The 13,301-nt window shown below is 35.6% G+C and overlaps 1 protein-coding gene across 2 annotated transcripts; it reads right to left on the bottom strand.

The window, feature by feature from the left end:
* Positions 1-1,783: 1,783 nt before the first annotated feature.
* Positions 1,784-12,684, bottom strand: LOC135633445 (phosphatidate cytidylyltransferase 1-like). Of its 2 annotated transcripts, none has more exons than XM_065142898.1 (12): positions 12,532-12,684; positions 9,254-9,368; positions 8,476-8,729; positions 7,968-8,119; positions 7,594-7,735; positions 5,486-5,642; positions 3,882-3,929; positions 3,682-3,756; positions 3,233-3,361; positions 3,098-3,154; positions 2,237-2,320; positions 1,784-2,160 (listed from the first exon to the last, which is right to left on the bottom strand). In XM_065142898.1, exons 2-12 carry the CDS (start codon positions 9,338-9,340, stop codon positions 2,071-2,073), a joined length of 1,275 nt encoding a protein of 424 aa, XP_064998970.1. In that variant the 5' UTR covers positions 9,341-9,368; positions 12,532-12,684; the 3' UTR covers positions 1,784-2,070. The 2 variants fall into 2 exon arrangements, with proteins under 2 accessions (XP_064998970.1, XP_064998969.1); XM_065142897.1 differs by having other exon boundaries at positions 9,254-9,394; positions 12,532-12,683.
* Positions 12,685-13,301: the final 617 nt, after the last annotated feature.

Genomic DNA, 13,301 nt, shown 5'->3' with positions numbered 1-13,301 from the left:
CATTTTCTTGTGTCAATCTTTGGATGGAATATAAATTTACAATGCATCAGTGAGCATATGACAAATAAGAAAGAGATTACATATGTATATATAGTTAATTTGTATCAATCCAATAGCTGCTGCACTGAAACAGCTTATTCCCAGCAATTCGCACTCGGATGAGGGCAATAGAACCAAAAACGCACAGCAAAGAGATGCCTTGAAGCCACACTTCACAAAACGAGGATGATCGATCCAATGAAGCACCCCACCGAGCCCATGAAGCCCACCACCCTCGAAGAAGCCGCGTTTGGAGGAGGTGGAGAAGAGTCGGGCTTCTCCTCGGCCGGAGCTGGTGCCGGTGCCGTGTTGCCTCAGCTGATTCGGGAGGAGGAGGCGGCGGCGAAGAGGCTGCCGAAGGAGAAGGCGGCGGGCTCGAGGAGGAGGAGCTCCGATTGGTCCGATCCGCCATGACAACGATCACCACCGACTCGTTCCTCTTGCAGTTGGCTTCCACACCGCTGATGAAGTAGAAGGGACCCGACCGGTTCAAGGTGAAGACGGTGTTGCCGTCGTCGCGCTTGTCGATGAACGAGTTCGTGTTTTCCTACTTCGACGAGCAGAGCAACAGAAAGAGTAGTCGGTCTAATAAGGTGGTGGTGAGTAACAAAAACACTCCCATCACACGCAGGATGAGACGTAGCACAACGGATAGACCCACTGGATGATGAAGGCAGGTAACAAACGACGGCATATAGGCAGAGTTCACTGCCCGCCACGGAGGCGGAGCACTTTAGTAAAATTGCATCAAACATAGTTCATAAAATCAAGGATTCAAAAATCTAATATAATTGATGATGAATTCAAAAATAATTGGCAGCTGAACTAGTTATTCTTCTAATTATGCACAAGTTTTAATCCTATGACAAAAGATATCGATCAATGTTTTGAATCTCATAACGATTCACCCATATCAAGCTACGCATTTCATTCCTTTTTTGGTTTCTTTTTTAGGAGAACACCATTGATCAAACTGTCTCCAAAGAAAACATGGGAAGGTTTCATTGGTGCATCTTTTGCAACTATACTTTCTGCATTTATGGTAAGTCTGCTTCTTAAACTTTTCTTGAGATAGATTCAGTTTCTCCTTGATTTGAAACACTTTCAGATTTGAAACACTTTCGGTCTAATAAGCTTCTTAAACTTTCTGCTTTGAAACACTTCATCTCCTTTCACATTAATGGATCATCTTGCTCCTTGATTTTATGATCAATGGTGTTCTCCCAAAAAAGAAACCAAAAAAGGCATGGAATGCGTAGCTTGATATGGGTGAATCGTTATGAGATTCAAAACATTGATCGATATCTTTTGTCATAGGATTAAAACTTGTGCATAATTAGAAGAATAACTAGTTCAGCTGCCAATTATTTTTGAATTCATCATCAATTATATTAGATTTTTGAATCCTTGATTTTATGAACTATGTTTGATGCAATTTTACTAAGTGCTCCGCCTCCGTGGCGGGCAGTGAACTCTGCCTATATGCCGTCGTTTGTTACCTGCCTTCATCATCTAGTGGGTCTATCCGTTGTGCTACGTCTCATCCTGCGTGTGATGGGAGTGTTTTTGTTACTCACCACCACCTTATTAGACCGACTACTCTTTCTGTTGCTCTGCTCGTCGAAGTAGGAAAACAAGTAGTGTACCTTCTTATTAGCAAAGGAGTGCTGTGTAAAATACCATTAAGACACTTAATTGTAAATCGGATTAGAACTTTCAATACGATTAAGAGGAAGAAAAACCATACAAGACAACTACAAAGGAAGTCATCATTTACTGGAAAAGCTCTCCGAGATTTTCCCACACCATCCATCCATCCATCCATCATAGGACAACTAACTACAAAGGGATATCTCAATATTGAAACGAGGAAATATAACAAAACAGAAACTCAAAATAAAACAGAAAAAGCCCCTCCATTCCACATATTTATGGTTTAGAAAAGAACAGGCCATATCTCAATTCCATGTTTTGAAAGCGAACCGGGAAAGTACAGACTCTCGACCAGACAAACCGCGATTAAGCCTGATTTCACTGTTGTTCTAATTGCCTCTCATGGAGAATCCTCCCTAGCAGAAAGTGTAGATCATGCTGCTCTTCATCAGTCAGGTGGTTTAATATCTGATTCAAAGTGCATAAGTTTGTCATCCATGAGATGAACACAACCACCTAAGGGTATAGAGAGAAGAAGCAATACCTGGTCAAGAATCATCTCTACTGGAAAACCCTGAGACACCACAAACGATTGATGGTAGATGTATGCAAACACAGCCATCATCATCTGATACAAAAGAAAACAGGATCTTTCAAGCATCAAAGTAGTAGGTAACAATGATTGCAGAAAGATACTCATTTTTTTGTTATAAGATTCAAATTAGTGCATCTGACAATCGTGATGTGACATTGTCACTGGTACGATATCTATCTATGTTTCCTCCAAAAATGTTTTAAGTGCAAAACACTCATAACAGGAGAGAAGATACTAATTAACTAGAGTATCTAAAAATTGTGGCTTATGGAAGGCTTTGTTAGTTCATGAAACAAAAATCATCCATATTATATCGATGAAGCTAATGTTGGTGTCTTCTCTCCTTGTTAACAAAGTGTGATATCTATGTTCCAAGGAAAACTAATTTTCTTAAACTCATTACGGAAAACTACAACTCCTAATCTCTAAATGGTATCAAAGTTGAAAAGAACTATTTCAGGTTCAGTTATCCAAGGGCAACTACATTGCACTTTTATTTTCAGGCACAACAGATTTTAAATTTTAGATATTTTAATTACTTGATTGCACCTTCAACTTTCCAGATAGCATTGCCTGATTCATAATTTTTATCATGAGGGCAAACTGGAAATGATGCAGTCACCTATCTTAAAAAATCACTGTTATATCTGGTAAGCAAGATCATCCATGAATTACAGACAAACAGATTGTTTCATTGTATAAGAAATACTACGACATAGTCTTTACTGTCAAAATCTCTGATCGGTAAAGTTCATATGCATCACAAAATAAGAACATGCATATTTAATACTAGTGTGCTTGGCAACATACCTGGCAATCCATTCTATCAGTAAACCCACCATGTCCAGGAATAGTGTCACCAAAATCCTACGTAAAGAATAGAAATGTAATTATGTTGTGCTATACTACTTATCCAAGTAATAAGCATATACAGTGAGGAAGAACCTTAATCTTGAAAGCTCGTTTCAGACCACTTGCGAAAAAACCCCCAAAAGGTGCTATGATTGATGCAAATAGTCCAAGCGCTAAAGCATGCCACTGAACAGGCATAACTGAAAATTCTTTCCATGAGAACTGGAGAAAATGAAAAGAAGAAAATGCATTATCTGTTGTCAACTACTTCATAAGCTTTTTACAATTTGCATCCTGTGAATCAGATATTTTCAAATAAAGCAACATAGTGAGAAAGACAAGTTATGTAGGAATGGCCATTGACTGATTAAGGTTTCAGCTGTGACCAAATAGTTCTTAATCATGAGGTAACATGCTTTGGCATGACCTTTTTTACTAATAAAATGAAAATTGTGCTACAGACACCATTTCAATTAACTATTATTCCTCCAGCAGATGGTTGAACGCAAAAAAATAAACTTATTTGTCTAATTAGTGCATACCCATCCAGGTAAAGGGTAACTTTTTGGCTTGAACAGTGGACCGGGATCACAGTGAAGCCATCCGGTAGACAGATCCTATAAGCGAATACATAGTTCAAATAACCGAAGAAATATATACACAATTGAGATCCTTCAAAAGCATATATTTGAATTACTGAACTGTATTATTTTTTTAGATGTGTTAAATTAAACTATAATACCTTTCTTGGACATGTTAGCCACTGGAAACTCCCCAAGATATTTGCTAACTAAATCAAAAAAGAAATATAAAGTAAATCCATCAAATATATAAATCATGACAGAATAATATAGCTAGACAAAAATGTCTTAATTCTCATTTATGATAATTAACAAAAAAAATTATGGGATCATAGCTCATCCATTTTGACTGAAGGCTATATCCATGTAATGAAGCCAAAATTAATAATGAGTAATTCAGAACACCATCAGAATACACAAAAAATAATAATAAGCAATAACTTGATAATGAATGAACAATTTCATCTATAAATACACATTCTACAATATATAGGCTGCTCATGTAGAAGTGTAAGCATTTAACTCGTTATATCAATATGGTTTTCCTTTTGTCCTGTGGAAGAAATTGCCACCACAAAAGCATTGTGAATAACTGACAGCATGGATGCTAAGAGGCAAGAACATCAAGAGTGTTGTCTAAAGATTAAAAAAAATGTTCTTTTAAACTTGTGGGACATCAAGTGTATACTAGTTTATCACAAATAAAAAGGTTCTAACAATGGCATAAAATAAAAAATAGATAAATATATATAACTGTAATATAGTATCATAAGAGAGGTTACAACACTCCCAAAAGGGATTTCAGGTATGCTTGGGCAATTATAAATGGTTGACAATTAACATGAAAAATGCTTTGAGGACCTCAGAACTTCATTGAAGTGTATATGACAACTATTTGCTTTTTATTTAAGTCCATACCTCCACGACATTATTCTTGGAGTATAAACAAATAAAGCATCACACTAGGGAAACTGGTTAATAAATTGAAACATTCACATGCAAAATCTAATATAATTGATGATGAATTCAAAAATAATTGGCAGCTGAACTAGTTATTCTTCTAATTATGCAGAAGTTTTAATCCTATGACAAAAGATATCGATCAATGTTTAGAATCTCATAACGATTCACCCATATCAAGCTACGCATTTCATTCCTCTCAATTGTCTCTAGAAACTAATACCAACTTCACTTTAGTAAAATTGCATCAAACATAGTTCATAAAATCAAGGAGCAAGATGATCCATTAATGTGAAAGGAGATGAAGTGTTTCAAAGCAAATTCAGCATCTAATAACAAGAGACCACTTGATAAAGCTGATATTTCAGCAAAGACCATATCATCCATTTGCAATTTCCATCCATATTCTAATCCATGAAGAGAAAATTTTACCTAATCCAGATAAATTCAAAAAATAAAGTGCACTTTCTGTTACAAACAAAAATGGATTTATTAAGTGATAATGGGAGCTATTGACGAAGCACAAATTATCTTACATCTGTAGTAACAAATGCAAAAGAGATATTTTCAGCAAGTGAGAGACATGAATCAGTAAATATTTCCACAGCTCCAAAGCTAAGTTCACTATGAAACTAAATTCTTCATTGTAATATGACCAGCCCAGAAATAAATGAATATATATTTTATATTTCTGCTATATACCAGCAGCATAAACAGGATAACCAACTCCATATTCCATAATAAAAAAGCTTACCCAAATGAGAAACTGAATCTATCTCAAGAAAAGTTTAAGAAGCAGACTTACCATAAATGCAGAAAGTATAGTTGCAAAAGATGCACCAATGAAACCTTCCCATGTTTTCTTTGGAGACAGTTTGATCAATGGTGTTCTCCCAAAAAAGAAACCAAAGAAGTATGCAGCAACATCATTGACAACAATAAGAGAAGCAGGCAACAGAAACCTGTATTCGTCCAAAATCAGCCACAAAATGGAAATCAACCAACTAAATTACTTAAACAAGAAGGAGAAAAAAAATCAAAGAAAATTCTTGTGCTCCCTAAACCGAAAAAAAAAAGAAACAAATAAAAAGGGCACATGCTAAGCTGCTATTCATGCTCATGCAGTAGATGCCATCGATTGTCACTTAATATATAGACCAAGTTCCAATGATGACTTTCGACTGATTAATCACAAAGTTTGTTCCTTAGTATAACCTTATGCAAACAACAAGTACAATTTGCTCTTTCAAGCATAAATTATCCAGAATCCTTCCACAAGTGGTTAAATTAATGGTTTCAACAGTGGGCTTAAATGACTTGGTCCATAAGACAACTGCTCACCCTCCTATTTGATCTGACAAAAGAGTTCTTGATGTTTAAAATTGTGCTTAGTGACTATAGTAAGTCATTTACAAGTTGTAAACATATATAATTCAAAGCCATGATAGAACTTGAATAAATTCCTTAAAATTTAGAGACACAAGAAATGCTAATACACAACTTTGTAAATAATATGAATTGGTCATACTTTGGAGATGTTAGATGACGAGCCTTCGTATACAGAAAGGGCTCTTCACGACCTGTAAGACAAGAACTCGAGTTACACAAACTCTCCCTCATTTTCTAGAGGTTAAGGCTGTGTACATTAATCCTCTCTAGAGCCTGAATTAGTGAAACCCTGGTGTATTGAGTTTGTCCGTCTATGCTTTAAAGATGTTCTATCAATCCAATAATTGTAAGCATCTTCGAAATGTTATCTCAAATTCATGGGTATATGAAACTTTCATTTCTTCATGGATAAGTATCAAAATAAGTCAATATTTTGTATTAGTCTACAATAAGTAGTTCTCATGTAGTAAACATATGTAACTGTAAGCCTGAAAATAACTTGAGCTGTCTGGTTAAAACTTATATAGATCCAACAAGAGATGATCAATCTTTTCTTAAAATTTAGAGTCAAAGTGCCACGCAATTTCAATAATAATATGCATGTACCAGGCATTAAAGATGTCCTATCAGTCCAATAGTTGTAAGCACCGATACAAATGTTAGCTCAAATTTCATTTGGTAGATCAAGTTATTAATCTTAATGGCTAACAAAACGAGAAGCCCATGATTTATTTAATATTGAAGAGTGCATGTAGTTTATTATAGTTATACCATCATAAAATAATTGATCTACTGTGTACAATCATGGAAGTTGAGGACATATTGTCATATATCATCTCTATGTCTCATGCTTGTGATCTGGTACCCAGCATGAAAGCCCTATACTACTACACAACAGCTGCATGATAATTTCAACACTGACTTTAAGTGATGAAACTAATTATGGAGTTATACGTCACTTCATGAATTTCAATGAAATTAAAAAATGAGTTAGCGTAAAAATTTCTAGATGCTATCTGCTACTTCTTATATTTGCTTTCTGAGCCTTATCACCAAATTCTCCAAGTGTATCCTGCATCATCAGACATTGCCAATTATCACATAAAAATGAACAACTGGTTGTGACTTATCACTGAATAAAAAAAAAGAAAAATTATGTGGACCTGACAAATGAGCATAGATTTATACAACCTTAAGTACAATAGAAATACCTTTTCTTTCTCCCAGGAGAAAGCTAACAGATTTTAATGCAATAATCTTAAGAACAATAAAATTAGGTGCACGTTAATCCAAAGTAAACTAACAGTATCATTAATGCATCCAAACTTAACAGTATCATTAGTGCATCCAACATAACGTTGAAGCCATTGTTATTGGAAATTTCACTTAGATAATAAATAAAAGAGTGTCATTGTGAAAGTTATTAGTACCAAGTATTGATATACTTCAAATATACAAAAACAACTTAAGTAATTAAAATTCAAACACAGTAAAAAAAATGCGATTATTAATTGTGCATGTTACCAGAAAATTCCTTCAAAAATATTTGCAACTGTGAAGGAGGATTGTGCAAACACTAGAAGAAGTATCATGTGAGTCCATGCATATTGGCCAAATTGATACTTGTATCTCCTCTTCTTTAATGTAAGAATGAACCACATAAAACCTAAGAAAAATATAAAAACACTACGTGAGTTCAAACTTAACATAATGTTATTGACTCTCAGATAATCACATATAAATGATAAACTTTAGGAAAACAACTATTCTAAATTTACCATACAAGAATGATAGCAACATAGGGTTTTTAAAGAGAAAATGCAATTTTTCTGTCTATTAAATTAAAAGGTCACTCTCCCATACATAATTTGAACATATGATATACAAAATTAACCAACCTGCTATATATAGGAAGTAGCATATAAACATCTGATATTTGATAAGCCCATTGACGACCTGATATAACGGTTTATCTGAAGCTACTGTGTTCACAAGCTGTTGGCTAACAAAACGTCCATAAGCAAACAACATTGCAGTGAAGAAAAAATACCTGCACCCATACATCCATGAATAAGGTTGACTCATAAGCCAAAAGGAAATATATGAAACAATTCTTGATGATGACAAGAAAACATGCCATCTTAAGAAATATTTTGAATACCTGGTTGGTACAGCACATACAGATCGGTGTTAATCAGTCCGATAAAGGACCTATATCAGACCATATGGTCTAGCACCAGTCAGGGTTTTTGTTTTTTGTTGCTTTTCAGTTGTTACAGATCAGTATACCACCTGATATACTGATAATGTATTGGTCTCATAGATTATCGAAACCAGTACAGGTTTGAAATTCAAACTTTGACCACAAGTTCCAACATTATCTCTCACAAAATATTAGGCACATACCAATTCAAAAGTCTGAACCCCGGCAGTTGTCTATCTTCATTAACTTGTTTCCGTAAGTTGAACAATTCCCGTGCCATGAAAATTTGGATTCCCACAATTAAACCACAAATATAAAGATGTCCCATATAGACAACCAACGAAAACCCAAGCAGCATCCACAAAGATGAACGTGCCCGAACAAACATTGATTTATACTTGTTTTGATCATTGACAAGTAAATTAGCACCACCAGGACCATTGATATCAGGAGTAGCCTGTAAAACAAAAAGAAAAAGAAATAATACTGACCAGATCTCCTGGTGAAAGAGGATGTCAAATCACAGAAGCATCATTATCCTAATATGAAAAGAAAGGTACGAAGCAGATAGAAACACTTAACAGTTGCATACTTGCATTAAGACCGAGCACTGTGACTGGTTCATTTTCGTAGAAAAGAGTTTAAAAGAATAGATCTCTAAGTTTCACCCAAGAATACTAGAACACTGCCTATTACCTTCTCCCCAAGGCAAGACGATAGAAAAATGATTTGAAGAACAAAGTTTTCAAACCAAAGATATTGAGCCAGTAGCTTTTGCAAATTAAAGTTTAGATTAACTCATTTATTGTATATGCTAAAATTGTATTATAAAGATGACTCACAGTGCTGATTCCTGAAATGTCAAGTGACAATTAGAGAATCAACCACTCCAGTAAACTAAAAAAGTTTTGCATTTCTGAAATACTGAGCTGGTAATGACAAACTGACACCGACTGGTTGTTAGTACTTTAAGTAACAAACCTCTGTTGAATGCCTACGATGTCGAACCCTGCCTGAATGATTTCGTTGAAGTATGTTCATGGTGTTCTCTCTCTGCATGTTTGCCATGATCTTCTATGTATTATCATACCCAAAACTGCAGAAATCAGGTTGATGAAGTACCTGGTCAAAAAGTTGTTTTGCATAATCAATAAAAGAGAAGCAATTGTCTGCCTCATCAACACAATAAAGAAACCAAAATTAAAAACAACATATAGAAAATATTTCAGAAGCCTCTCTCTGCAGTCACATCAACAACAGCATAATAACCAATAAACAATCTCTAACTAAATGTCATTTCCAAAAAAAATCCGAGATAGCAACAATTGCAAACAATGTATTACTTGTTTTCGAAAGATGTACTTTGCCTTAGTACAATAGTAAAACTGCTCCTTACAATCTGAATGACCAGCCTTTGAGTCAAGGAAACTACCATTCTATTGGTAGGGATAAGACTACATAAATTGAGCCTCATCAAACTTAACTTTGGTGGGAGCCGCATGCACTAGGCCCGTGCATTTTATTGATCAATAAAAAAGTGCACTGACAAGCAAAAGGAAAAAAATAACATCAATAACTACATTACTTTATTGAGAAAGAATGTGATGGAGATCCAATAATATAATGAGAATACCCCCCAAAAGATAAGAAAGAAAGATATTGGAATAACACAGATTTTAAAGTGCAATAAATGAAGATCCAAGATTAGGGTAACACAATGCAGTTCAGTAGCAGGTAGTATTTGGACCTCAAATTAAACTAATCTATCCACTGAAATTTTAAGACACTAGAGCAAAGTACATACCAACTAGGACTCGAACCGAAACATTCCAAGTCTCAAAAAAAGCCTAAAAAAGTCTGAAAAAAGAAAACAGAAACTTCTTGGTTCAGAGCCCATACCACCCTGTACCAGGTGGTACCAACCCTGTACCAAGCGGCACAGGGCTTGTACCACCCCGTACAGGTCCAGGTGTACCACCTGGTTTACACTGGTCCATGTACCGGTAACCTATGGAATCAGCAGTAAATACTGCTTGTATCGTACCATACTAGGCAGTATTGCAAACCTTGCACTAGAGGTCACTGAGATGGGGCAAGTGAACCCAGTATTTATGGGGATTAGGCATTCATGTATGCATACAAGTCAAGTTGAATACAGATGCTCAGTGCATCCAACTAAACAACAACTTAACATTCCTGTTCATAACAGATTTTCAAGAGATGGCCTACCTTAAGAGTAAAGACATCGAAAAACCTGCAAACATTATGACACTGATATCAGAAACTGTGAGTTTGTAACCATCCAAAAGATTATGATTGAATCCCAAATTACAAAATTCACAGTTTTTGTTTTCTTCACAGAATCAACAATCCTTGGCACCACACGGAGATATTAGCTTAATATGAATTGAAAAGCCATAGGACTTCAAGCATCTAATCAAAACTAGAAAAAATATGGAAAGCACTCACTATTCTATCCATTTGCAGATGCAGTTCCATGTTACATGGTTGACAAAGAAGCCAGTAATTAAAAAGTGCAAGCAGCATGCAGTCATTTGGTCAGGGCAAAGGTTATGCGCATAATTTATTTCACAATGTCTTTGAAGCACTTGAAATAAAGTATAGATAACAAAATTCATAATGAAAACTGAAGCAATGTAGTAGGAAAATGAGGGCCATTATGTGGCATGAATGGAAGCAAAACAGCATTAGGGAGAAGAAACTATATCAGATAAATTTAAGCATGACCATCAAGACCAAGATGTTATCAAAATCACGACGACCTAAAAACATCAGTGACAACGAAAACAATAACAATATGATGTAAGGTTCAAACTATTTGGATTTGATAACATGGATCTTCTCTTACCAATAGTTTATGTTGAAATAATATCAAATGTCAAAATGCAAACCAACAGATCTCTTTCAATATTTCCAAGATGTTCCTCTGCTTCTCCTTACACTATTGATCTTAAATATTTGATTCGCCTAACCAGTGCATACACAGACCTGCTTTAAGCAATTGCATACCAGCTTAAACAGTTCTTGCTCATTTTAGACAATTACAATACCTTTAATTGGTAATGAATGGAACTATTTCTTTATTAACTTTTTTCTCATAACCAAGTCATCCATATCAGCCTCCTTACCTTAGCAACACTAACTTTAAGTATTGTTTCCATACCTAGTAAAATACTAATAAGCTTAGTTCGTGAAATGTAACTGTACTTGCAACTGAATTTTCTTTTTAATCCAAAAGGCACATGGCAATTAAACAATACTCTTGATGCTGTACTTTAACTATCCCGATGTATCTCCATATATAATGTCTTCAACAATCTTCCCTCATTACGAATGGTAAATCCAAGATTTCTAAATCTTTTAATTTCTGAAACATCTTGTCCATTTATTTTATCTTTCCTCTCAATTTTCTCTTTCCATTTGCTTTGGAACTTGAACATGGTTTTATTCCTACTTAGTCCGGTCATTACTTTAATATTTGTCTTCCTAACTCAAGTTTAGTTCAAAATTGACCACATTATTTTCAATCAATTAATACTATTAGCAAACAATGGAAGTTTATCCTGGAAATCTCGATCAAGTTCATCCATTGTCAGGAACTCTTAGATAGTGAAAAGCCACCCACTATTCAAGCTAGTAACAACTCTATCAAGCAAATGTGTTATCATATCAATATAACTACTAGATATTCTTTCCTCTTCCAAAACCCACCGCATAATACCTCATAAATACTACTATAAAGGTTTCCTATGTCAATGAAAAGTAACAGCGATCACCTTCAGATCTTATTTCTCATAATTAATAGGGAAAAAAGCTTTCCCTCAAAAAGAAAACACTCTTGTTCTGTTCGTTATCCTACATTTATCAGAAACAGAATCTAGATGCACATTCCGCATCAGAAAAAGATCAGGTATGACTCCTCAACAGTACAAGGAAAGCACTGAATGTCCGAGGTACTACGTGACGAGAAACAAGATGGCAAACCCTAAGAACGTAATGTGCGTCGGAAGAATTTATTGTATAGGCTTGCTGTTTTTAGCTAACCCAACATCCAGAGAAGCACAAATCCAAATTCTTGCAGCCAATATAAGCCTACAATTCTTGGCGGCAGAACACGCACATATTTTTGGTCGTAGAAGCTTAAATCTCAACCTGGATACCTCGGATTCGAGTTGGATCGATCGCACCGTAGAAGCGGAAGCAGAAACCAAGATAGATTGGAGAATAAGTTGGTGTACCTCGTGCGCCTTGTTACGCGGCGGCAGCGGCGGAGAGGATTACGGCGACACCATATCGAGAGGGCTCGAAAAGATTGGAGAGAGAGAGAGAGAGAAGGAATCGATGAGGAGACCGGTGGTTATTCGGCGAAGCAGAGCGGTGCGAGAGGTCCGTACATTGAACAACGGGTTCTTGATCCCACGGCCACGATCGCATCAAGAAAACGAGATGGGGGGAGTAGTCGGAACGGAGGGGCCCCTCCACGATCGCGGAGGGATTCAAGGAGGGAAGGAGGGCGGTGAAAGGGTGGGGAGGGGGAAGTTGGGCGGAACCAACGGCTGTGATCGCATCAAGAGACGAGGTGCGGTGAAGCAGAGTGGAATTCACGGCCGTGATCGCATCAAGAAAACGATCACGAAGTTTCATGCAGCGAGGAGGAATAAACCGTTTTATTACAATTATTTTTATTTATCTTCGTATATAATAGTAATATATATTATTATTGTTATTAATTGAAGGAAATAATTATTGTAGAATCCTAAAAATAATGAATTTTCTTTGATAAATTATAAGTCATATACCATTTTTTAGCAACAATAATAATAATTAGTTGATTGCCTAATAAAATTTTATTTGCAGATTTAACTATTTATTTTTAATTTTTAAAAAATCTAATATCATTTATCACAATCCGATCAAATAGGATAACATGAATACAAATATGTTGATTCCCAGTCAATGTATCATTGTGCTTATCCTTGAGGATGTGACTTCCATGAACAAGAAGGTT

This window comes from Musa acuminata, chromosome BXJ3-3 (assembly GCF_036884655.1).
Source record: "Musa acuminata AAA Group cultivar baxijiao chromosome BXJ3-3, Cavendish_Baxijiao_AAA, whole genome shotgun sequence".
Taxonomy (NCBI): Eukaryota; Viridiplantae; Streptophyta; class Magnoliopsida; order Zingiberales; family Musaceae; genus Musa; species Musa acuminata.
This window is presented reverse-complemented; position numbering and strand designations above follow the sequence as displayed.